This window comes from Dysidea avara, chromosome 4 (genome assembly GCF_963678975.1).
Source record: "Dysidea avara chromosome 4, odDysAvar1.4, whole genome shotgun sequence".
Lineage (NCBI taxonomy): Eukaryota > Metazoa > Porifera > Demospongiae > Dictyoceratida > Dysideidae > Dysidea > Dysidea avara.
This window is the reverse complement of record NC_089275.1, coordinates 40376294-40401371: the sequence shown is the minus strand read 5'-3', so window position 1 is coordinate 40401371 and position 25078 is coordinate 40376294. Positions and strand designations below refer to the sequence as shown.

The following is a 25078-nucleotide window of genomic DNA, read 5'->3' as shown; positions in this document are numbered from 1 at the left end:
GCGGTTTGAAATTCCAAGAAGTTGAATAATCAGGTTTAATATTTCAACTGATCAGTTACGTATAAGGTTTATTCTACACATCGATTAGCTACCTAGCTACACTGCTGTAGACTATATGGCTTCTAATGAGACTGTCGCCGATGATCCTTATTTTGGCGTAACTAGACTCGAAAAACCTCCTAACAGTCGTAAGTGCAACATGTAGTTACCGAACATAAAATAATTAATGCCAAAAAGTACTGTAAATTAATTTTTATTATCACTTTACCCAGTGTACATGTGCTCAAGTCCATCTATGATTTGATTAACTTTGTTCGGTTTGTTGCTTCACTTGAGCTCTACGTGGGACTGGCTATCACTGTATGAGGAGAAAGTTTGCAAGCTAGGCTTCAGCTAGCTAACTCTTGTCTCAGTATTGACAAAGACAAAGTAGCTAATTGAATTTGTTGGTAGCCCAGTATGTAGCTATTGTTGATCTGTTTCTGGTGAACTCGCCACATTATAAGGGGAGAGAGGCAGGAAAATTAATTTCATAAAACAGTTGCATATTATCAAGCAAGGGGTGTAACTCTGTGACAGTCAAAAATTCTGTGCAATTAAGATAAGGAAGTGGTTATGAACTGAAAGATTTTTTTTTTGTGGATAACACATTATCTGACAGTCATTCATATACTCAAATATCAAGCACACTAGTTGTAAGTTAGAGTTTTGGGGTATGCCTTAGTATTCAACTTTATAATTAAGGCAGTGTCTAGTAGTTGCCACGAGTAGTCAACTTTAGGGCACATGACAAGTAGTATTAGGGTTGGGTTCAGCTTTGGTCCCTTCTTCACTTTTATTTCTTACTGCTACTATATACAGCTTACTTCTTGACTCATGCACATTTATAAGATAGAAAAGTAAGGGTTTAGGGAGTTGGGGAACTAGCGGCAGTAGCACACTGGTAGTACACAGAACCATCACACTGATAGTCCAGCGTTCGAACACCGAATGCTGCACCTTTTTTTTTCATTTTAGTAACATTTTAGTCTAAATTTTACTGTCGGTTCAATAACTGGTACGTTATTGAACCAACTTTTGGTTCAGTAACCACTGGCTTAAAAAGATAATTATTGTTAATGCACATTCTGTGCTTGGTACCGATACAATGTTAAATTTAAATCTCAGCGTGAGTCAGTTTGTGATAAGGTGACACTGAATCAATTGTATCATGTGAATTGATGATAGCCTATGCTGTTGTCATTTTTCATGAAACGATACACTTTCATTTTGTGTTTTATTAGCTAATAGCATTGGTATACTTGCCCCATGTGCAGGACCATTTCAACAATAAACATTTTAATGCTGTGAACACTGACTAAGCATTAAACACCAGCACCGTTCATATGAATGGTGATCACTGTAAATACAGCAGTGATCACAACACACTAACACAGGTGTGATATTGTTGTCCAAACTGGCACATCCTTACAAGAGTAGTATGCACACCATATTAGTCACTAATAATAGTGTGACCATACATGTACAGCTGAAAAAAAGTACATTTAGGAGTGGAAGGGTAGAATGTGACGGCTTTATTATCAAAGTCAACCACTCATCATAGTATTATTGTGAAATATTACATCATCTGCAGTTTCACAATTGGTGTAATATTCCTGGAATGTCAACAATCTACAAACAGTACACAACACTATTAGTCAGTCAGCAACTTACTTCTTTCAAATCTCTACTTAAACAAAATGTATAAACTTATATCACCAAGCCTGGAGTTTGATTGTGGGTTTTAATTTCACTCAACTGAGACTACCTTAAGATATGTATGGGCCCCCACTGATCATCAGTATACAAATTTTTCATTTCTCTACTGTTGACTGGAGTAATCTAATGGAAATTTTATGAGTTAATGTTAATCAAGAGTAAATTTACTCTTGGTTAATGGAAATTGATTACTTTATTGATACAAACATGTTATGCAAATACACACTTTATTGTACATAGCTTTGTTCATCAACTTGAACTGTCACTACAATAAAATGTGTATTTGTACATATCACATAAATGCTATGCAAATACACATTTTATTGTAGCTTTGTTCATTGACTTGTCACTACAATAAAATGTGTATTTGTGCATATCACACACACACATCACATACTTTGGTGGAGTATGTGATGTACAACACATTTAGAGCATACCACATTATGCACAAATACACATTTTATTGTAGTGCATGTGTCTGTGTAATTGCTTAGCACAAAATGAGTTTATTTATAGCACATAAATTCAATAAAATTGATGTTTTAATTTTCTATACATCCTACTACCTCTAAATGATAAAGGACGCCAAAGAACACCTAAGTTTTATCACTAGAATCATCTATAATATCAGAAAACAGTTTTTCATTTACAAATCTTAGTGTCATGTACACTAATATACAGTCACACTGCTTGTCTTGTGTGCTTCACACACCATATCCTAAAAGTGTGCCTGCACCCCAAAGGTGTGCTGCTGGTTAAGTGTACTATGACCACCTCAGTTTTAACAGTGTGATATAACTCTTAAAGGACGTTAGGTTTCCTTATGCCATCCTGCAAGTATACTGATGCAAAACACCAAAGTTGTCTGTCTGTGGTTTGAAGCTCAATTCTTCCCTACCAAAGGCAATAAATATATATAATTATACATGACAGGTGGCATACACATAGTGGTCCAGTTACAGTTTCTACATGACGTTAACCTTACTGTCAACAAAGAGAAATACCTTACAGTCAACAGAAAGAAATGAACTTGTGTATAATTTAAAGCCAACAAAATTTGCAATTATAGTTACTGCATTGCAAGCAAAGGTTCTGACCTTTCCTATATACTCTATGCTATGCTATGCACTTGCACTTTCAGTTGTAATGTTGTAGTGACACATACCTCAGCCATATATAGAGTTTAAGCATCATTAAATATATCTTTAATGACCTTTAAGGTAATGTATGATTCTTTAAGCAGATCTAGTAGTTAAATAGTTGTGCTAGGTCAAGCAATTGCACACGCAGTTCCTCAGTGAAAACTATGGTTTCTACACGATGCCAGTAATATGATTTTTCAGATGCACAGTAGTAACTGCCCAATCATCCAAGTTGCTTATTTTCTACAGCAGTAATGAGGTAAGTCTGAACAATGTGTCATACAGATTAAGAGTGTGAAAGGAGCTTTTACGTACACACTGGACAAACACACAGATGGGCAAATATTTTGGCAATTCACCTGCCCTATCACATAAGTGCTATAAGAGTTCCTATGATGTAAGGTAGCCTACAGTATGTGCCAGTGCTGACACAGCATAATTCATACACAAATACTGACTGTATTTATTCCGTCTATGTTTAGGTGTTGGAACTAATAGTCCAAAAACTCTGCCTTGGCTCAAGCAAAAACAGACCACAGCCCCAATAGTGAATAACATTAAAGTCATTTATAGATTTGAGGTTCGTTTTGTCTCATTATAGAAAGTTTTTAAAATAGTTGTTCCAATACTGAATAAAGACGGGGTTAGAATATGTAGTATTGGAATACTATTTTTGCTGTGTGAAAATCTGTGAGTATAAGAGTTTGTGGATACCAAAATTGCATGGAACAGATAGAACAAAAAGGTGCATCAAAAGGTTCCAAAGGTGAAAAAAAGTTATGACCTAGGTGGAGATCAAACCAAGGTTGGTTATAATCACTTGTGGTTAAGGGAAGTGCATACCATACAGTGTAATAATTTGATCAGGAAAAATTTTGATGAATTTGACGTTATGCATGCCATTCATCAAAATTTTCCCTGTCAAAGCTCATGTGACCAGTTAATTAGAATACTTCTGGTGCAGGACATTCGTCAATATTCACACAGGAATGTTGCTCAACTTTTTGGTGATCCTTCCCTACACCAGTGCCATCATGGTCCTATAAAGAACAAACAAAACATGTATTGTTTACTACAACAACACTCGAATTGCCAGATGATGGATGTTTCTTTTGCTAAAATCTTGTGTCGATATACATTATTTGCATGCCAACATACTGATGAGCTAAAAGTTAAGTTTTAAAAAGGTGTGCACAAACAAGGTACTGTTTAGAAAGAAAAAATGTACTAACACGTTGATTCAAACTCACTACCTCTTACACCACTTAAACATTATGTGCTGTGCTTTTAAAAGGAATGTTACTCAAGTTTCTTCTACACCTTGGCCTTCTACATGCTGTAGAAAATGAACAGAAGCATTCGTGAACTAAAACACCCAAGCTTATGTGGCCCTATAAGTAGAGGTGCATGCACCGATATAAGAAAACTAAACCGATCTGATATACCGATATAACTAAGTGTAGCTATTTATATTTGAGGAACCACATATGCCATGTTCAACTTTATTTTAACTCAAGTACTGAAGAAACTACTGAAGACAGTCTTAAGATTATTGGCTATGCTTGGTTACCCATGGTGGTGTGGCCTCTATTGACAGCTCAGACTATAAGGCACCCACAAATATTTTAATATACATGCCCCTGCCAGGATTACTCTGGATTACTCTGCATTTTACTAGCTTGTAGAGATGGCTGGTTGTTTTATGCTGTGCTCTTGGTTCATCTTATTGCTGTTTCCCCAGGCCCACCACTATGAGTGTTTGGTAAGCTTTGTTACAACAAAACAGTGATCATCCACGCACTTAGATGGCTTCATGTAGCGTACTGCTTTTAGACAAGGAAATAACTACTGTTTCTCACCTTTGTTAGCTAAATAATAGGGTTTATAATGTGGCTTGATCATTGGACAGTGTCCTCAAGATAGTTCAGTTATCGGTGTATCGTATCGGTTTTTAGCAGCAATATCAGCTCCCACCGATATAGTAATCTCTATATTGGCCACCGATATGATATGTATCAGTATATTGGTACACCTCTACCTATAAGAGTCAGGGTGAAAAAGATATGAAATCAAAGGTGACAGCCAAAAATGGCGGTAATGATATCATTTTTAACGATGAGGATGATCATTCAAAATGATTGGCATTAACATCATTGCAGCCATTTCTTGGAAGCCATTTTTGATTTGCTTTTTATCTTTGCTATTTTGAGGGCCGCACCCCTTTTTATAGCTTGGCTATTGTGGTATAGATATTGCTTCTTTTGCAATTTCATACCCCATAGCCAGCTTATGGGGATTCCTTTTCTTTTCTTTAGGAATGAGAAAGAGTGGCTACAGATGTTTTATATGTTAAATTTATAATTATTGTTGTTATTATTATTACTAGGCCCGGGGCAAATACAACCAAGTACAATCACCAACGGGACAACCTACTAGTGGGGCATGTACAAACAGTGCATGGCCAACACAGTGTGTGCAGGTAGAAAAGATGCACAATAATACAATTCTAGAGGAATTGACTGGCTACGTAAGGGATGTATTAGTATGCAATTACAATCAGTGATTATCCGACCATGGAGATGTGAGGCTTCAGGTGGAGAGCTAGCATCATCACACAAACTTACCAGCTGGAAACTGCAACTCCTGCCAGGTGAGGCTTTCTCCCATCCCATACATGAGTGAAGGTAGCCTAGTTACGCGAGACTAAAGAAACAAGACTACCGATGTGTTTTAACCAACACAAACTAACTTCCATCGATTAGTAGCAACTTCCAATCATGTTATTTATTAAGCAGGAGTAGCAACCACTCGTCTTCCAATCGAAATAGTCGCTGTCGCCCACAAATGTACAGTAGCTCGCTTGTCTAGTGGGCGTCACGTGCTAACTGTTTTGATCGGCGTTAAATAGAATCGTCGTACGTTTCTATCACCTCCATGAGAACACTATGATGAGTTTACAACTAACTTGATATCACACTTTACAAACAATCAACACCACATTAGTTAGTATAAGTTATAATTGTACCTAATACTGTGATTCCTTCTTTTTTTCCTGGGCACACCAGCTGTGCTGACTGCCCAGTAATCATAAATAAATAAATAAATAAACACCCGCCCATTAAACGATTGTCTCTTCATACAACATGGATTATATTCCCAGTGAGCGTGAAGCGTTAGGCCTTGTAGTTTTCTCAAACATTATTAATTATTTATTTCATTATTTATTTATTTATTTCATTATTAATGACGTAATTTCAATCGCATTTCGTATTATCTTTAGTACTTGGTTGGATAATTATTATTTTGATTTCTAATGTAACTGAACTCTAACAGCTTATGGCAGCTATTGTAAGTATGCGAAAAGATGAAGAAAAAACAAAGAAATTAAGCTGCCAGCACTTACAGAAGTTGGAAATGCCTGAAACCATTTTCCTCAAATTTAGTTTATGGACTACTAAAGGTGGAGGGCATCACCATACAAATTTTGTCTTGTTTTGTGAAGGCAGCATTGACCTAGATATGCATAAAAATTGCATTATTGTTCTTCGAACCTGTTAGTAACAAAAAAGAAAAGTAGAATAAATAAAGTAAGTTTAACTAAATTTTTTAACTTTTGGTGCTATCTTAGGCCACACATGTGTGTTTTGATAAGTTGTGTAATGAACAACCAATTAATAATTAGTAGAATTTTTTCACCGACCATTTATTATTTATTATGTCCTACTTTCAACAATATAACACCTGCATGTAACAAAATGGGAAATAGTGAAAGTGTACACCAGTGCACTTCAATGTTGTGTATCATGAAAAATCAAAGCATGCCACCATTGTAATGGTACTGATGCCTCTACCAAATTTTAATGTCCGTGGTGCATAGCTTTGAACCCTTAAAAGTGCATAAGGCACCATAGGGGCAAAGAAAAACAAGTTGGTATTATGCTAACCACTTCTAAAAACCAAACACCAAAACTCATCTGGGAAACCAACTATATAATTACTATGTTATTATTTAGCTAATAGGATTCTGGTTTTCATATTTCATGAAATATTTGTAATTCCTCAATTACATTGCTATGCACTGCTAAGGAAGTGCTTGTTAAACAAACTGCTTTTAACAACATATACATGTAGTTATGCACAAAAGTATCTTCTAAACTGTTTTATAGTTTGACTATCATGCAAATTCTCTTGACAAAGCCTTAAAGCTATGCTTCATTTTTGTTCACCTACGTAGGAGACACACCCCTTTCAACTCCAATAGATAGGTTATTTCCGGTAGTCTATGAGGCCTGCACCATTGTTTATCAGTTGTCAAACACCTGTAGAACTCAAAAAGGAAAGAAATTCACAAAGTCTGAGGAGAGTCACCACACCTGTATTTCAGACCACCAGTAAGAAACCACCTAAGAGCAAAGTTCACCTGTTCGGAAGTTTAATGCATGCTTCATAACTTTCACTTTTACTTTTTTATGTGCAAGCTGCTTTTACAATTGATGATTTTGCTCACATCAGTATGTATGGACAAGCATGGTTAGGTAGATACGTAGGTACACACACACACACACACACATGCACACACACACACACACACACACACACACACACACACACACACACACACACACACACACACACACACACACACACACACACACACACACACACCTCAACAAATACTTTTACGAAAACAATTTCAGTAAACCAGGCGTGAACCCACAGCCAGCCAAATGTACAGAAAACTAATGGCAACATTTTTTTATACTTACAGATAATAACAGTGAAGCAGTTACTGTTCTTCTGGTTATTTCAAGGTCTTCTTCACCTGATTTCTGTAAAAAATTGTACATAATTATACAAAAAGCATCAATAAGTACAGTAACTTGAATCATTAAAGAGTATGTGATGGCTAAGTGTAGCCATCCACTGGTGGTAGTAGTTTGACGTCTGATGTGTGATTTTGTAACATCTGCATGCATGCATGATCACACAATAGCCTTGTCTATATCATGCAGTTTACCACATGTGCATATAGTTCACTAATGAGGAGAGTATTGGATATACCACAAGCACTCATGCTTGACTTCATATTTAATGCAATCGTGCCACAAATGCATAGTGCCTGTTACACATGCACAAACATATAATATTATGCACACACACACACACACACACACACACACACACACATACATACACGCACTACACATACACTACACACACGCACGCACGCACGCACGCACACACACACACACACACACACACACACACACATACACACACACCACACACACACCACACACACACACACACACACACACACACACACACACACACACATCACAAATACAAATTGTGTCTGCATTACCAAAGCCACTTTCTAAAATACCTGCTACATGTGATGGATATGAAAATATGTTCATATGTCTAATGTATTGGACTGTCCAAGGAGAGGGCCAGTCACTCAGCATCACAATGAAATTAGTAATGTGTTCAAATTGTTCTAGCTGTAATTGAGCATTAGATCTTTGTAATCTTTTCATTAGCAATTTTGAAATGAATACTAATAATATTATGACATTTTTACAGTTACCAAGAGACCTGATCCTAAAGATCTTGGCTTAGTTCTCACTAACCACAATACAATTTGGAACAATGTTGGTCTTAAATTGAAGTTGAAGCAAGCTGTACTTGATACAATAGCAGTTGACCACCAAATAAGCCAAAGCGAATGCTTCAGAGTAACGCTGCAAAAGTGGTTGCAAATGGATACCAGTGCAACTTGGGAGAAGCTTGAACTCGCCATCACCAATGCAAAGCGAGAGAAAGAAGGCTACAGTGCATTGAGCTCTAGTAAGTCAGATTAAATGTACTGTAATTTACATCTAATCCAAAACAGCCAAGCTGTAAAAAAAGTGTGCGGCCCTCAGAAAGGCTATGGTGAAAAAAGATGTGAAATCCAAGGTGGCGGCCAAGAAATGGCTGTGATGGTAGGTTAATGGTAAAAATTTTAATAACGACAATTCAGGTGAATTTTTGTGCCGCTTCACAAAATTTACCTAAATTGTCATTATTAAAATTTTTACCATTAACCTACCATCACAGCCATTTCTTGGCCGCCACCTTGGATTTCACATCTTTTTTCACCATAGCCTTTCTGAGGGCCGCACACTTTTTTTACAGCTTGGCTGTTTTGGATTAGATTTCATTTCTTTTTGTATTTGTATACCCCAAAGCCGGCCTATGGCCAGCTTTGGGACTTTTTTAACCTATGCTTTTTTCTTTACTACAGGAAGAAGAAAAGATGAAGTAGATGTACTTTAAATATTTTATCAGTAAATGTACAAATTATATATGCTGTATAATACATATGTGACCGGATTTGTGAAAGGGGGTCTTCCACACACATCCAATTTGCCAACTTTGACAATTGATAACTTCAGATTGGAAAGAGCTATTGCCTTGCAATTTTGGGCAGTGGTGAGCACCGCTATAGCTGAATACATGGTGAAATTTTCAGGTTAATATGTTACTTGAACACTGAGTTATGGTCTCCAACGTTTATGGAATTGGATGTTTGTGGAAGACCCCTTTTCGCAAATCCGGTCACATATATTGATTACAGAAATCTCCATGGTGGTTTCTTTGTAACTGAACACTCTACAAGGTGACTTCTTCTAATTGCTCTCTCTACAGGGTGAATTGTTTGTAGCTGAACGATCTACAAGGTAACTTCTTCTAACTGATCTCTCTACAGGGTGATGTGTTTGTAGCTGAATTCTGTATAGGTGATTTGTTTGCAGCTGAGCTCTTTACAGAATGGTTTCTTTGTAGCTGAACTCTCTAAAAGATAACTTCTTCTAACTGATCTTTCTACAGGGCAATTTGTTTCTGGCAGAATTTTCTACAGGATGATTTCTTTGCAGCTGAACTCTCTACATGGTGGTTTCTTTGTAGCTGAACTCTCTACAAGGTAACTTCTTCTAACTGATCTTTCTACAGGGTGATTTGTTTGTAGCTGAACTATCTACAAGGTAATTTCTTCTAGCTGATCTCTCTACAGGGTGATTTGTTTGTAGCTGAATTCTGTACAAGTGATTTGTTTGCAGCTGAGCTCTTTACAGAATGGTTTCTTTGTAGCTGAACTCTCTACAGGGTGATTTGTTTGTAGCTGAAATCCCTACAAGGTAACTTCTTCTAGCTGATCTTTCTACAGGGTGATTTGTTTGTAGCTGAGTTCTCTACAGGGTGTTTGTTTGCAGCTGAATTGTCTACATGGTGGTTTCTTTATAGCTGAACTCTCTACAAGGTGACTTCTTCTAGCTGATCTCTCTACAGGGTGATTTGTTTGTAGCTGAACTCTCTACAGGTGATTTGTTTGTAGCTGAACTCTCTACAAGGCGATACTTCTAGGTGATCTCTCTACAGGATTCCTTGTTTCTAACTGAACTCTCAACAGGGTGATCTTTTCATAACTGAACCTTCTACTGGGTGATTTGTTTGCAGCTGAACTCTCTAAATGGTGGTTCACTGCTTGAAGTATCTTAGTTTACTAGAGTGGTATATCCCCAGTATATGGAACAGTTAATTGTTTGGAATTTTAGTAGCTTTTCAGTAAACCTGCATTCACTGATGTTTACTGAGAGTTTAAAACTTAGTAAAACAATTATGTTCCATATACTTAAAGTTACTGACATTTTACTATCAGTATAACTGGGCACAACTACAGTAAAGCAGCTTAACAAATTAGTAAACTAAGAACCTTCAAGCAGTGGTTTCTTTGTAGCTGAACTCTCTACAAGGTAACTTCTTCTAGCCGATCTTTCTACAAGGTGATTGAGTTTTTTGCAGCTGAACTCTTTACATGGTGGTTGCTTTGTAGCTGAACTCTCTAAAAGGTGACTTCTTCTAGCTGAACTCTCTACAGGATGATTTGTTTGCAGCTGAACTCTCTACGTGGTAGTTTCTTTGTAGCTGAACTCTCTACAATGTGACTTCTTCTAGCTGAACTCTCTACAGGGTGACTTGTTTTTAGCTGATCTCTCTACAGGGTGACTTGTTTCTAGCTGAACTCTCTACAGGTGATTTGTTTGCAGCTGAACTCTCTACATGGTGGTTTCTTTGTAGCTGAACTCTCTACAAGGTAACTTCTTCTATCTGATCTTTCTACAGGGTGATTTGTTTGTAGCTGAATTCTCTACAGGGTGATTTATTTGCAGCTTAACTCTCTACAAGGTAACTTCTTCTATCTGATCTTTCTACAGGGTGATTTGTTTGCAGCTGAACTCTCTACATGGTGGTTTCTTTGTAGCTGAACTCTCTACAAGGTAACTTCTTCTAGCTGATCTTTCTACAGGGTGATTTGTTTGTAGCTGAATTCTCTACAGGGTGATTTATTTGCACCTTAACTCTCTACAAGGTGAGCTGAACTCTCAACAGAGTGATTGATTTGTTTTGCAGCTGAACTCTCTACATGGTGGTTTCTTTGTAACTGAACTCTCTACAGGGTGATTTGTTTGTAGCTGAACTCTCTACAGGGTGATTTGTTCATAGCTGAACTCCCTATAAGGTAACTTCTTCTAGCTAATCTTTCTACAGGGCGATTTGTTTGTAGCTGAGTTCTCTACAGGGTGATTTGTTTGCAGCTGAACTCTACATGGTAGTTTCTTTGTAGCTCTACAATGTGACTTCTTCTAGCTGAACTCTCTACAAGGTGACTTGTTTCTAGCTGATCTCTCTACAGCATGACTTGTTTCTAGCTGAACTCTCTACAGGTGATTTGTTTGCAGCTGAACTCTCTACATGGTTTATTTCTTTGTAACTGAACTCCCTGCAAGGTGACTTCTTCTAGCTGATCTCTCTACAGGGAGATTTGTTTGTAGCTTAACTCTCTACAGGTGATTTGTTTGCAGCTGAACTCTCTACATGATGGTTTCTTTGTAGCTGAACTCTCTACAAGGTAATTTCTTCTAGCTGATCTCTCTACAGGCCGATTTGTTTGTAGCTGAACTCTCTACATGATGGTTTCTTTGTAGCTGAACTCTCTACAAGGTGATAGCTGATCTTCCTACAGGGTGATTTGTTTGTAGTTGAACTCTCTACATGATAGTTTCTTTGTAGCTGAACTCTCTACAAGGTGATTTCTTCTATAGCTGATCTTTCTACAGGGTGATTTGTTTGTACCTGAACTATCTACATGATGGTTTCTTTGTAGCTGAACTCTCTACAAGGTAACTTCTTCTAGCTGATCTCTCTACAGGACAATTTGTTTGTACCTGAACTCTCACATGATTGTTTCTTTGAAGCTGAACTCTCTACAAGGTGATTTCTTCTAGCTGATCTTTCTACAGGGTGATTTGTTTGTAGCAGAACTCTCTACAAGGAAACTTCTTCTAGCTGATCTCTCTACAGGGAGATTTGTTTGTAGCTGAACTCTCTATACATGATTTGTTTGCGGCTGAATTCTCTACATGATGGTTTCTTTGTAGCTGAACTCTCTACAAGGTAACTTCTTCTAGCTGATTTCTTTACAGGGTGATTTGTCTGTAGCTGAACTCTCTACAAGGAAACCTCTTTTAACTGAGCTCTGTACAGGGTGAATTGTTTGTAGCTGAACGATCTACAAGGTAACTTCTTCTAACTGATCTCTCTACAGGGTGATTTGTCTGTAGCTGAACTCTCTACAAGGAAACCTCTTTTAACTGAGCTCTGTACAGGGTGAATTGTTTGTAGCTGAACTATCTACAAGGTAACTTCTTCTAGCTGATCTCTCTACAGAATGATTTGTTTGTAGCTGAACTATCTACAAGGTAACTTCTTCTAGCTGATCTCTCTACAGGGTGATTTGTTTGTAGCTGAATTCTGTATAGGTGATTTGTTTGCAGCTTAGCTCTTTACAGAATGGTTTCTTTGCAGCTGAACTCTCTACAAGGTAACTTCTTCTAGCTGATGTATCTACAGGGTCACTAGTTTGTAGCTGAATTCTCTACATGGTGGCTTCTTTGTAACTGAACTATCTACAAGGTGACATCTTCTAGCTGATCTTTCAACAGGGTGATTTGTTTGTAACTGAACTCTCTACAAGAAAACTTCTTCTAACTGATGTCTGAACAGGGTGAATTGTTTGTAGCTGAACTCTCTACAGGGTGATTTGTTTGTAGCTGATCTCTATACAGGTTACTTATTTCTAACTGATCTCTTGAATTCTGTTCAGGGTGACTGCTCTATTAGGATGACTGCTATATTAGAGTATCTCGATCTCGCACTTGCTACACCAAGTTGGATTTCGTGTTATAACTCCGTGGCTTTAAGTCTGATTCTTCTACACCATTGAAGAGCCTTTCTAAGATGATAACTCCATCTGTACAGCGATTTTCAAAGCATTACCCCAAGTGGTTTATCTGGTAGGCGTGGCAAGCATAATAATAATAATAAAATAATAAAAAATTAGCTAATCTCGATTGCGTAATTGTTACACACTGTTGGTTTTTTCGCTGTATCTTCCTGGTTTTTAGCTCGATTTCTTTCAAACCACAAAAGGTTTGAGGTTCAATAGTTAATCTATTCACCCACCGATTTTCAGCTTCTTCCCATACGCGGTTTACCCTGTAGGCGTGACAACATATTGGTGTTATTTTTCGTGCATAATCGCTCATAACTCTTTGCCTATTTATGGTATTCCAGCCAAAGTTGGTACCGAGATGCGCCTTTATACCCCCCTTCTGTGTGCCAAATTTCAAGGCAATCGGATAACGCGTTCGCGTTTTATAGCAATTTTTGTAAGTGTGCGAAAAGAGGAAGAAAAATAAGAAGAAAAAAAACAAACGAAGAAACTAAGCCAATATTTGAAGTCGCATATCTCAGGGATGCCTGAAGCGATTTCACTCAAATTTGGAATGTGGAGTACTGAAGTTGGAGGGAATCTACACAGCAAAATTTGTCTTGTTTCATCAAGGCAGCACAGAGCTACGGAGGTGCGAAAATTGCGTTTTGTTTCTTCCTGTCAATATACTCACGGGGTTGCGCGCCGGCTTCTTGGGCCGCACGACACACTACCGTGTGTCTTGATCTAAACTGCTTAACTGCAAAAATTATTTACATTTACATTCAAATAACTAGTAGTTCATAAAATGACGTGATTTCAAAGGCAATCGTGTAATGGATACAGCATTGCTCATATTTACAAATAAAGACAGCATGCATACAAGTTACTTTGATGGCAATATCTTTTATGGCTGGTTTGATTTGTACAGAATAGTATCAATAATTTTGTTTCTGCCCATATTGTAATTAACTGGCTTTGTAACATGTCAAATAATTTATGAACAATTTGGTAATTTTGCTTGTAAAATTTGTGACCTGATTTCCAAGTAAAGTTTCAAAATGAAATCTGACCTTTCAATACTAGCCTGTTCTTTCACTAGCTGACCATTTAACTGACTAAAATCAGAACCAATCATTCGATACTAACCTGTTCTTTCACACAATTGAGTTTTGGTTTTTGAAATGTTCAGCTTGAGTTGAGATATTTACTTTGGTAGCTACAGTGTATTATAGAATCTTTATATACCAAAACAGCCAAGCAGTGAAAAAAGGATGCAGCCTTCCAAAAAGGTAAGGGTGAAAAAGTAAGATGGCAGCCAAAAATGGCTCAATGCAATAATACTAATGCTAATCATTTTCAGTGATCACACTGTCATTATAACAATGATAGGTATTGGCATTACTGCAGCTGTTTCTTGGCTGCCAACTTTAACTTTTTTCACCCTGGAACCACACCGCTTTTTCACAGTTTGGCTGTTTGAGTATAGATATCATTACATTTTGTACTTGTAAGCCCCTATGGCTAGTTACTTTTTTCTTTACTACACTACATGCAGGGATTGTCAAAGAAGAAACGACTACCATATGTGTGCAACTATGTGTCTATTGTGCATATCATGTAGCTATTAGGGTGACTTGTTACATAACTGAATCCTGGGTGTTATGTATAGCTTAAGAGTGACTTTTTGCATGTTTGATGAATGCTCTGCAGGGTGACTTTTGTAGTTTAACTCTCTACAGAATTACTTGTCTGCACTGTGGCTGAACTCTCTACATGGTAACTTGATTGCAGCTGATCACTCTACAGAGTGACTTGTTCACAGCTGAATTTTTACAAGGTGACTTGTTTGTGGCTGAACTCTCTACAAGGTCACTTGTTTATAACTGAACTCATTACATTGTGTAGCTGATCTCTCTACAGGGTTACAGTACTTGTAACATGGCTGAATTCACTCTACATCATATAGTAATCTGAAATGTTACCAAATTCAATCTTAAAAAGCAAAATTTTCCTGTGGGGCATGCCCCTAGACCCACTAGTTAGAGCATGCTTTTCATGCTGAATGTGCTTCGCACACTTGTTGAGTGACTTCCACTAATATCCGCCAAAGAATATCCCAGATCTGTCCCTGAAACCACTTCTAAAAATTTCTAGATCTTCCACTGTCCACACACACACACACAACACACACACACACACACACACACACAACACACACACACAACACACACACAACACACACACACACAACACACACAACACACACACGCACACACACAAACTCTCATATGCTACATGTTCAAGTTGTGGTTGCCTTTTTTATACTTTATACCTCACAGGTATGTTGAGATGCCACTTTTGGCAAATTTTGATATGCTTATTTGATACCAATTTTGGAAAGAACAATTTTGCCAATTTTTGAAAGCACTAAATTGGTTAAGTTTGGAAATTGTAATCAGAAAACCTGCCAATTTTGGAAAATATTTTTGCCAGATTTGGAAACATATAAAGCAAATGTGGCACCCTCAAAGCCTTGCCACAATCGGCACTTTGGTTTTATAGCATAACATGGTAGATTTAATTGTGGGTATTGATTTCCAGTTTTGGATTTAGTTTATAAATGGGTTAGGAATCTACTGTAGTGGTGTGCTAGTTGGTTTAGGAAATTCACTGGTAGAATTAGGACATTCGCTAGTACAATTAGGACATTCGCTAGTAGAATTAGGACATTCGCTAGTACAATTAGGACATTCGCTAGTACAATTAGGACATTCGCTGGAAGGTCACTAATAGGGTTAGTTAGGTTAGGGGTAGGGTTTGGATTAGATATAATAACCTGTAAAATCAGATGAAACTAAAAGCATCTTAATATAAATTATTGCCAACAATGGAAACTTAAACTCATAATCGAAAGTTCTATGGCATGCTATATAAGTGTGTACTTAATATTCCCAAAACTGGCAAGGTTTGGAGGATGCCACATTTGGCTACTAGTGAGAGAGTTGCTAAACCTAGCAACAATTGAAGTAGCCAGTGGGAATCCTCAGGTTGCCAAATTGGTGTAACTTATAATGGTTGGCACCAATTCTGGCTATAACCTAGAACTTTATACAATTCTAAATTGCTTGTAGCTAATTCATGCTCTGAGCCATAGTGAATTCTTTATTATAAATGTACTTCATGAAAAATAAAACCATCCAGTTTTACATGTCACATGTTAACTTGTTTAATGTAAGTTTACTGTGCTTCTATCTACCACCATATTACATGGTATCGTTTCTATTCTGTACACAGTTCCTCCATTAAAATTGCAGCCAACAGATCAAACAGATACACCAGGTGAGTCAAGTAACAAGTAAAAACTATCTGAAATGGTGAAAAATCATAATAATATGCTCTTGATTTTTCCTACATTTTCAAATGCCATAAATACTTTAACTCAATCTTTAAAAACTTTCTTCCTTCATATATAGCTGTCAGGTATAAAAATTATTACTGTGCAAATGAGATTATTGTTTATACACAAAATGTACTTTGCAATAAAGTTTGCCATGCAATTTCCTATATCTGGTATGGTTGCATGTTAAAATCATTGTTAGTTGAAAGTTCCATATTAATGTGGTCTCATTTTGTTCTTATACATGCAACGCCTCCTTTGCAACTGAAAGATCACACTAATACACCTGATGAGTAAACTAATACTTGATAATAACAATGCATTAAAAACTTTCTGCAAACTAATTCAGGAAGTTTCAATAAATTTTTCCAGAGTGTATAATAACCATGCTTTTTGACAGAAATGACTAAAATTTAATATGTTTGTTTTTCCATAATGTTTCATATTCACACTCCTACATATAATAAAAAAGGGGTGTCCACAGGTGAGAATGTGGATACTTTATTATATTGCTGTGTACATTGTGTTACTACTCAAAACATCACCATATGTGACCCACTGAGCGAGCGCCTACATTTTTCTCAACTTTGTTTTATGACTACTTTATTGTCTAGAGGGAAAAACAAATAGGCTGTTAAAGTTTCAGCCTTTATTTGGAGGTTGGAGTTATAGCAATAGACAGCAAGAAGAGCAAAACAATTAATTTTTTACAGTGACCATTGTACTGAAAATAAATTACACGTGTTTACTTTATTGATTATAAGTCATGAGAATGGAGTAGAGACTTGTCTCATTGTATTTACTGTGAACTGGGGAATTCATCAAGGTAGAGTTTTGGCCTACGTACGTATATCCACCCATGCTTTCAAGTGAGAAGGCTGTTCAAGTTTAGAAATGACAATAATAATGTGAACAAACACACATAACTCACATTTACTTCACGGCATGGAAACAAAATAGAGACATTCTTACTCTCCATGAAGAGGCAAATCCACTGGCATAAAAAGGTATTTGATTCAAGTCTCGAGTGTTCGAAAATTTTACTCTAATTAGTTTAATTTATGCTGCAACAATGATTATATGTATGTAAATGCAATTGCCATATATGTCTAACTCAACCATTGCTTGATGCTTTACAGTATTGATTTAAATGTTCAAAAGATGTTATAGTATATAAGATAGGTAAAATTTAATGTTGTGGAATTGAGTGTCTGGTGAGCTACTGTATATTATTATGTGAACTGTATTACTTCAATTATTATGTGTAGATGGAGCTCCTAATACAAACCAGCTTCCAGGTGTAAATCATGCCAGTAAAAATCCAAAATATCAAGGTAATGAACAAATTCCTCCTGAAAAACAAGATGCCAGTGATGGTGATGGTCTTCAAGTCTATAAGATGGACTCAGCTCATCGTGGTTTGGGAATTATCATCAACATCAAGGAAGTTAAAGACAAGACGCCTAGAAAAGGGGCGGAGAAAGATGGGGAAACATTGAAAAAACTTTTCGACTACCTGGGCTTTACAGTAAGGTTACATGACAAAGGCCTAACAGCAGAAGAGATGAAGAAGACACTTAATGATGTAGCAAAAGAATTAAATGGTGTAAAGGGTAAATATGACTGTCTGTTGGTTGCTATTCTTACACATGGTGAAAAGATGGAGCTGTTACATGGTGCAGATGGTGAAACTGTTTCAGTGACAGATCTTATAAAACTGTTTGATGGGGGTAATTGTGAGGCTCTTTTTAGCAAGCCAAAGGTATTCTTTGTTCAAGCTTGCAGGGGTACTGAGTGTGATCGTGGTAAAGATGCTCCAGATGGAGATCAACCCAGGGACGAATATCAGAAAAATGAGACAGATGAGACAGATTCAGGAGGTTTGAAATACATGAAATGCACACATAGAAAGCTATATTATTTGCAAGTGTAAGTAGCAATTAGAAATTATAAAGCAAGGAAGCAAGCAAGGTCATTTACACCTGCAGCTATACTAATGAACATCTAATTCCAAATCAGTCATATACAGCCTGTCAATAATTGATTGCAGTAGTGATTAAATGTCTGCTAGTATAGCCACAGGTGCAAATGACCTCGCCTGTTTCATTTTCTACAGGAAAAATTACAAATTTTTTATTATTTATGACTGGTGAACTAGCACATGCCACATCAAAGAAAACAATGACACTTGACATATTTAGCTACATGAGTGAAAGTGAATCCTGACTATCAATTACTGAAACCCAATGCAGTCATTTCATGTCATTTAAGCTAAGTTCCAGCACTTAACAAACCGATACTAGGAGAAACCACTGCTTGAAGTTTCTTAGTTTACTACAGTGGTATATCCCCAGTATATGGAACAGTTAATTGTTTGTTATTTTAGTAGTTTTTCAGTAAACCTGCATTCACTGATGTTTTACTGAGAGTTTAAAACTTAGTAAAATAATTATGTTCCATATACTTAAGTTTACTGACACTTTACTATCAGTATAACTACAGTAAGGCATCTTAACAAATTAGTAAACTAAGAACCTTCAAGCAGTGAACACTTCTGCAAGCAATTCAGTCATGGAAATTACAACTGAATGCACACCTAGACTATCTGAACAGTCATGTGACCATTTCAGTTATGTTCCATCCATTGCACAGCATTATAAAGAACAATACAAGAAGCACCACAGCAATTAATCTAGTCACATTATGCACTGAAGCCATCCTTCGGGTTCAATAATTCTAAGTACTCTAGCATCCTTATTCTGTGCAGTGACTAGCTTGTTATCGTCATTAATGCACAATCAATGTATACATTTTGCTAAAGTGATACTAGTACAGTATTGCCTTGAATAGTGGCCGGTCTCAAATAGTGGCCTGGTCTCAAATATGACCTTGCCTACACTTTTATTTCCCTGAAGTAGATTTTCACCCAGGCCACTGGGTCTGGATGAAATTGCTTGAAAGAAATAAACTCCTGGGGCCACTATTCGAGACAATATGGTATATGGATTAATTTCTATCTCAGAGAATTTTAATTATTGTATCGATACTGCATCAGTATGCATGCAGTTCATTCTAAGCCTTCACTTTTCATATATATACATACACATAGTAATGGCTTAATTATATACACATATTCATTTCTCTAGGAATAACTTTGCCAACTATGTCAGACTATCTGGTAGCTTTTGCCACAGACCACAACAGACCAGCATTTCGTAACACTGAAAAGGGGTCATATTTTATAGTGGAGTTGAATGAAGTGTTCAAGAAAATGGCTGAGAAAGAGCAGCTGATTGATATGTTGACAGAAGTCAACAGAAAAATAGCAGAAGGCACATATGATGGTGGGAAATTCAAACAGCAGCCACACTTTGTTAGTGCACTCCGAAAGAAGCTGTACTTGCATCCTGGTGAGTGGTACATAGACAAGATTTAATACTGCAGATCAATATTAATCATAATAATACTGGATGTCATATTTAATAATAAAATAGTGGTACATTAGTTTATGTAATTTTTGCTATAATGTGGCCTTTCAATAAGATAAACAAAAACTTGCAAAGGAAACTCTTAGTAGTCGAGCACTTCATTTGAAGTAAATTCGTACTGTGTCACACCAAAAAAATTAATGCAAATATGAGCAAATAATAAGTATGATGAATCGACAGATCTAGACATGTAGCCTTTGAAATTATTTGGTCATTAAACACAACATGCCAATAGTGTTGGGGTAGCTCATTACAAGTAAAACATTACGTATAATAATGTACTATACTTTTTGCAGCAAAAAGTAATCTAAAATGTTACATTTCATGGGCAGTAATAGTTGCTATAATTTGAAAGATACTTTGGTAACATGTCACTGTAATAATAATATCAGGACACATGGTAGTGTGGTGCGGCCAAGAAAGCCAGCATGCCACACCATGAGTATATTTACAGGAAGAAACAAAACGTCATTTTTCACACATATGTAGCTCTGTGCTCCCCTCTTAAATTTAGAATCATTTTTATACAAATTCCCTCCACCTTCAGCGTCCCACATACCAAATTTTAGCAATTTGCCTAACACAATTGTGAAACATAAGCCTACAAAATTTGGCTCAATTTCTTCATTTTTTTCTTCATTTAGAGGGCACAGAAGGCTTAGATTATTGTTTTCACAACTTTACAAAAACCATTATAAAATACAGCTCAATTGTCTTGAGTTTTGGTACACTTTAAGAATGTATTGTGACACAATCACATACCACTAAATCTGAATAATAGTCATAGAGCTATGGACGATTATTTGTATTTAAAAAAGACCAACTTGTTGTTATGCCTACAGGGTAAACCGCTTATAGAAATACTTAAAATCGGTATGTGCATAGGTTAACCATCATACAGAAGCTCAATCATTTTGTGGTTTAAAAGTAATCACAAAGAGGTAATTACAAGGCAAAAACCAAACAACTGTAAATTGCAAGGTCGAAATATTCTAATAGAACAGTCACCATGGGGTAAAAGGTGCATTAAAATGTTGAAAAAACTTACCAGCATTCACATAAAATTCGCATATATAATTCACATATAATTAATTCAGTGTAGGTTAGAGACCTAGCATGAGAATCTTTATGGATTTTAAAGACTGAGCGAAGCAAGGTTTTTAAAATCCACTAAGATCTGAGGACATGCTCTTTAACCAACTTAGAAAATGTATGCGTTTTATATGGGCATATAGGTGGAGTCATTGTGGGATTGGGTCATTATGTCACACTGAAATTCTCACACAACGTTAAAATAATCATGAAAGACTGAACGTGCTTTTATCAAAGTGTTGAAAAATTGAAGCTCGCACTGCTTCCTTCCACAAGTTAGAGTTGGATCTGGCACAGCTGAGAAATGGCAGTGATTGATAATGTCAAGCCAGGTTAGTGGTAGCCAGTGCCTATGGTGTCACAGCAGTGTAAAGAACACGTGTGTTGAAGAAGCAGCTTGTGTGGATTTATGTGATGGGAACGAGTTGTCACAAGTTGTGCCTTCAGTAGCGCCACAGTAGCGCAATGAACAGGCACTGTTTCTAATATGGACTACACCCACATTACACATAGTGCAAAATAACGTTTTTGCAAGGAAACATACCCATTTAAGTCTAAGTGAAGTCCATCCATACTTTAATAGAAGACAAAATAGCCATGTGATGGGGAATTTTCCATGACATTTCTGGACTTCTTCATTCATGGTAACAAACGTGCGTACAACATTAGATTGTACCTCCCATAATCGAATTGTTTTAAGTATGCCTATAAATGGTTAACTACATGTTGGTTGGGTGACTGGTCATCCACTGCAGGTTATCAGTCTGAATATGCTTGGAGGGAGCATTGCAAATCAATGATCGAGAGTGAGATTTGTGATGCTTGAGGTCTTTTCTGCTAGCAGGTTTCTAACCATTTTAAGAACCTGCTAGGAGGTCTCTTGGATTTTAAAGACCCCATTCATTATCCCACAAAGATCAAAGCATATTATGCATAATAAATTTTATTCAAAGCTATTATTAAAATTTATTACCATCCACATCATTGCAGCCATTTCATGGCTGCCACTTTTGATTTCACAACTTTTTCACCCAGGCTTTTTGAAGGCTGCACCCTTTTATACAGCTTGGCTGTTTTTGCGTGGATTACCTTTGTAAAAATAACTTGTCTTCTGACTGCAACAAAATCACCATATATAGTACATAGTACACTGCATAATATATACTACAATCCGTAATTTAACATTTTTTGTAAGTTACTTATTAGAATGATGTGGGGAGAATTATTTAAATGATATAATAACATTCTCTGGGAGTAGGTAGAATTATAGAATTGTGGAATAACAGGGACGGAAAGCAGGAATGGGAATTACAAATGCCTGGTGATCAACATACAGGTCATTGTTGGATCTCTTCCACTAAAAAACTTTTTCACTTTTTATTCTGTAAAGGAGGACACACGAGTAGAAACACTCTAATAAAGCAGTCACTCTGCATTTAAAACACTCTAGATACCTGCATTGAAAGCCTGTGAATTTGATGGACTGTGGACTATGGACCTAGCTATAGCCTAATAGCTAGGTTATCAATACTGAAAGTTGGTTACTTCCTTGAAACCATAAACATTTGATTCAACTCATAATTATTTAAATATGAAGAGATTTAAAATGTATTCAAACTAACATGACAGAGCAAGCCTGTGTGGGAAGCTGTCAAGATAAACTTTACATGCTGCTTTTCTTAGCTGCAGTATACTTGTTGAGCTGGAGCTCCAATGCGTAAGCTAAGGACACTATGAGCAGTTATTGGGCCTCCTCATGGTATACACTGGCAAACTAACATGCTTGTCAAACTAGAGCAGTTCCATAAGAAGATACAATGACTGTTCAGAGTGTCCTTGCCCTCCACATTGGAGCTCCAGTTTGACAAGTATATATTATAATAACTGTGACTTATCCTAAGGCTGTAGGCTTATCAATATACAGGCACTGTCGGGAAAACTCTTTAAAATGTTTATGGTTTCAAGTTTTCAGTGTTGACAACCAAGCCAGTCTATGTACCAATCTTACCATCAAATTCACAGGCTTTCGTGCAGGTCTCTGATAGGATAATAAGCATTCTATATTTAAAGGCCTAGCCTTCTCAAAGGTCCCTAGTAGGATAGTAATGCAGGTGACTGCTATATTAAAGTGTTTCAATTGTTTTAGCAGAAGAACCCAACAATGCTCCAAAGAAGCCTTACAATGTCATGCACTGTGTATGTGACTCAAAAGGATGTTGATTTGCACCCACAATTGTTCATGGACCCCTTTCCATCACAGGGATTCATTTTTTTAAATACAAACTTACTTGGAGCTATATGATTGATCAGTTGGCTACTCGCTTTTGCAACCAACTGGGTGCTATATTGCTTTAAATCATCTGTTATTGTAGGCAATGTGAGTATGGCAACATTGATTGTATAAGAGCTTCTGCTATTCATCTATATACTCAATTCAGAAGATGACTGAGAGGTTGTGTGCTATCACTTTTTTGTCACTTGCCTCTTGTCATAACATGCCTGCTGTTTAAACTGTTGGATTCACAGTGTCGGGGGCCTCTTCAAAATTTTTGTCCTGTCCTTACTTCTGCTACCGATGCTTATTATTCCTTCCACCATGTCATGGATGACAGTTTGTTGCTGCAATGACTAGTAATATGCAATTCACTGGACTTATTCATTAACAATTTTCTAAGCGTAATTCATTCTATATATATTTGGTCCACCATCCCATTGATTTTGTATTACTGAGGGATGGTCTGCCCTTCATCATCTATTTCAGCAGCACTGTTATACTACTATAAACTATAACTATTAACTATTGTATATGTATCACTGTATGCAGCTATCATATATAATTTGTGAGCTTTCTCTATTTGTGCACTGTATTCAGTGCCCCATGTATGAATAGCACTTAACATGAAAGGGGAGTTTCCTTAAATACCCTATGCTGGATTATAATTATAGCCATTGGCATCTTGGTTAATAATAATACAAGCATACCTTTCCCCTTGTTATTTTCTGCAGTGTCACAAAAGGATCAAACAGATGGATTACTACAATCTGGTGAGTTGGTTAATATAATGTGAAGCTTATTTACGCTCGTGATCTTACAGTACCAAAAATGTTAAATCTGATGAAAATTGTTACTCCAAAAATTCAAGACTGCTGGGATGACGTTGCTTTTGGTCTGGGCTATGAAAACGATACCGTAAAAAATATAAAAGCAAAGCACCAGGATCCCAAAAAATGTTGCAAAATGCTTTTTATGGATTGGTTAACCCCAGATAAGACATGGGCAATACTATTGGATGCAATAAAGGAAGTGGATGACATATATGATACAGCAATTAGAGAAGAGATTATACAAGACATTAAAGAGATAAAGTAGAAATTACCTCACTTTCTTATTATAACACTAATTTACCTAGCTGTGTAGCTCATAATTTTTTTGTCTAAGTTTTTTTTTTCTCATCACATTGTGTTACTTGTTTGTACTCCCCTTATTCATAATATTTGTTATGTATTTTATCTACAGTGTACTTCCTTCAGGGGAAAACTGGTAATCATAAACTGTCTCTATTATAAACTATTATAAAAGCTATACTAGTACTTAGTAGCTTCCCTGCATGGCTTCTCCTATTTACACTTTCATTTTTACAATAATATATACCTAACTTGCAGTAGTACCATACCCTACATAGTATCATACAGTACTACTGTACTTTATATTAGGGATCATGGATGTTTGGATTTTCTGGCCAAAACTATCACCACAATACCATCCTGGTGCCTTGGCAGTATTGGTTAGGTATAACCAGGTGTGCCTTCATTACTACCCTAATTGCTTCCATTAGAATGCTGCATAAAATTATTCAATGGAATTTTCTACTGAGTAACT

At 36.6% G+C, this 25078-nt stretch overlaps 1 protein-coding gene and 1 long non-coding RNA gene across 3 annotated transcripts; one reads left to right on the top strand and one right to left on the bottom strand.

Moving 5' to 3' along the window:
- The first annotated feature begins 28 nt into the window (after positions 1-28).
- LOC136252133 (caspase-14-like) lies at positions 29-24719 on the top strand. Of its 2 annotated transcripts, XM_066044520.1 has the most exons (7): positions 29-188; positions 8487-8750; positions 16516-16560; positions 17887-18498; positions 19765-20028; positions 24205-24243; positions 24294-24719. In XM_066044520.1, the coding sequence occupies exons 1-7, from the start codon at positions 116-118 to the stop codon at positions 24566-24568; spliced, it is 1572 nt and encodes a 523-aa protein (XP_065900592.1). In that variant the 5' UTR covers positions 29-115; the 3' UTR covers positions 24569-24719. The 2 variants fall into 2 exon arrangements, with proteins under 2 accessions (XP_065900592.1, XP_065900593.1); XM_066044521.1 differs by lacking the exon at positions 8487-8750 and having other exon boundaries at positions 30-188.
- LOC136254009 (uncharacterized) lies at positions 2374-5773 on the bottom strand. The gene is made up of 3 exons (XR_010700241.1): positions 5650-5773; positions 5525-5603; positions 2374-2652 (listed from the first exon to the last, which is right to left on the bottom strand). It is a non-coding gene; the product is annotated as an uncharacterized lncRNA (long non-coding RNA).
- Positions 24720-25078: the final 359 nt, after the last annotated feature.

Excerpts from the sequence above, each read along its gene's own strand:
- LOC136252133 (XM_066044520.1), top strand. The coding sequence starts at position 116 with ATGGCTTCTAATGAGACTGTCGCCGATGATCCTTATTTTGGCGTAACT. Across the intron at positions 8,751-16,515 it reads CTACAGTGCATTGAGCTCTA|TTCCTCCATTAAAATTGCAG; the intron begins GTAAGTCAGATT and ends TTCTGTACACAG. Across the intron at positions 20,029-24,204 it reads GAAGCTGTACTTGCATCCTG|TGTCACAAAAGGATCAAACA; the intron begins GTGAGTGGTACA and ends TATTTTCTGCAG.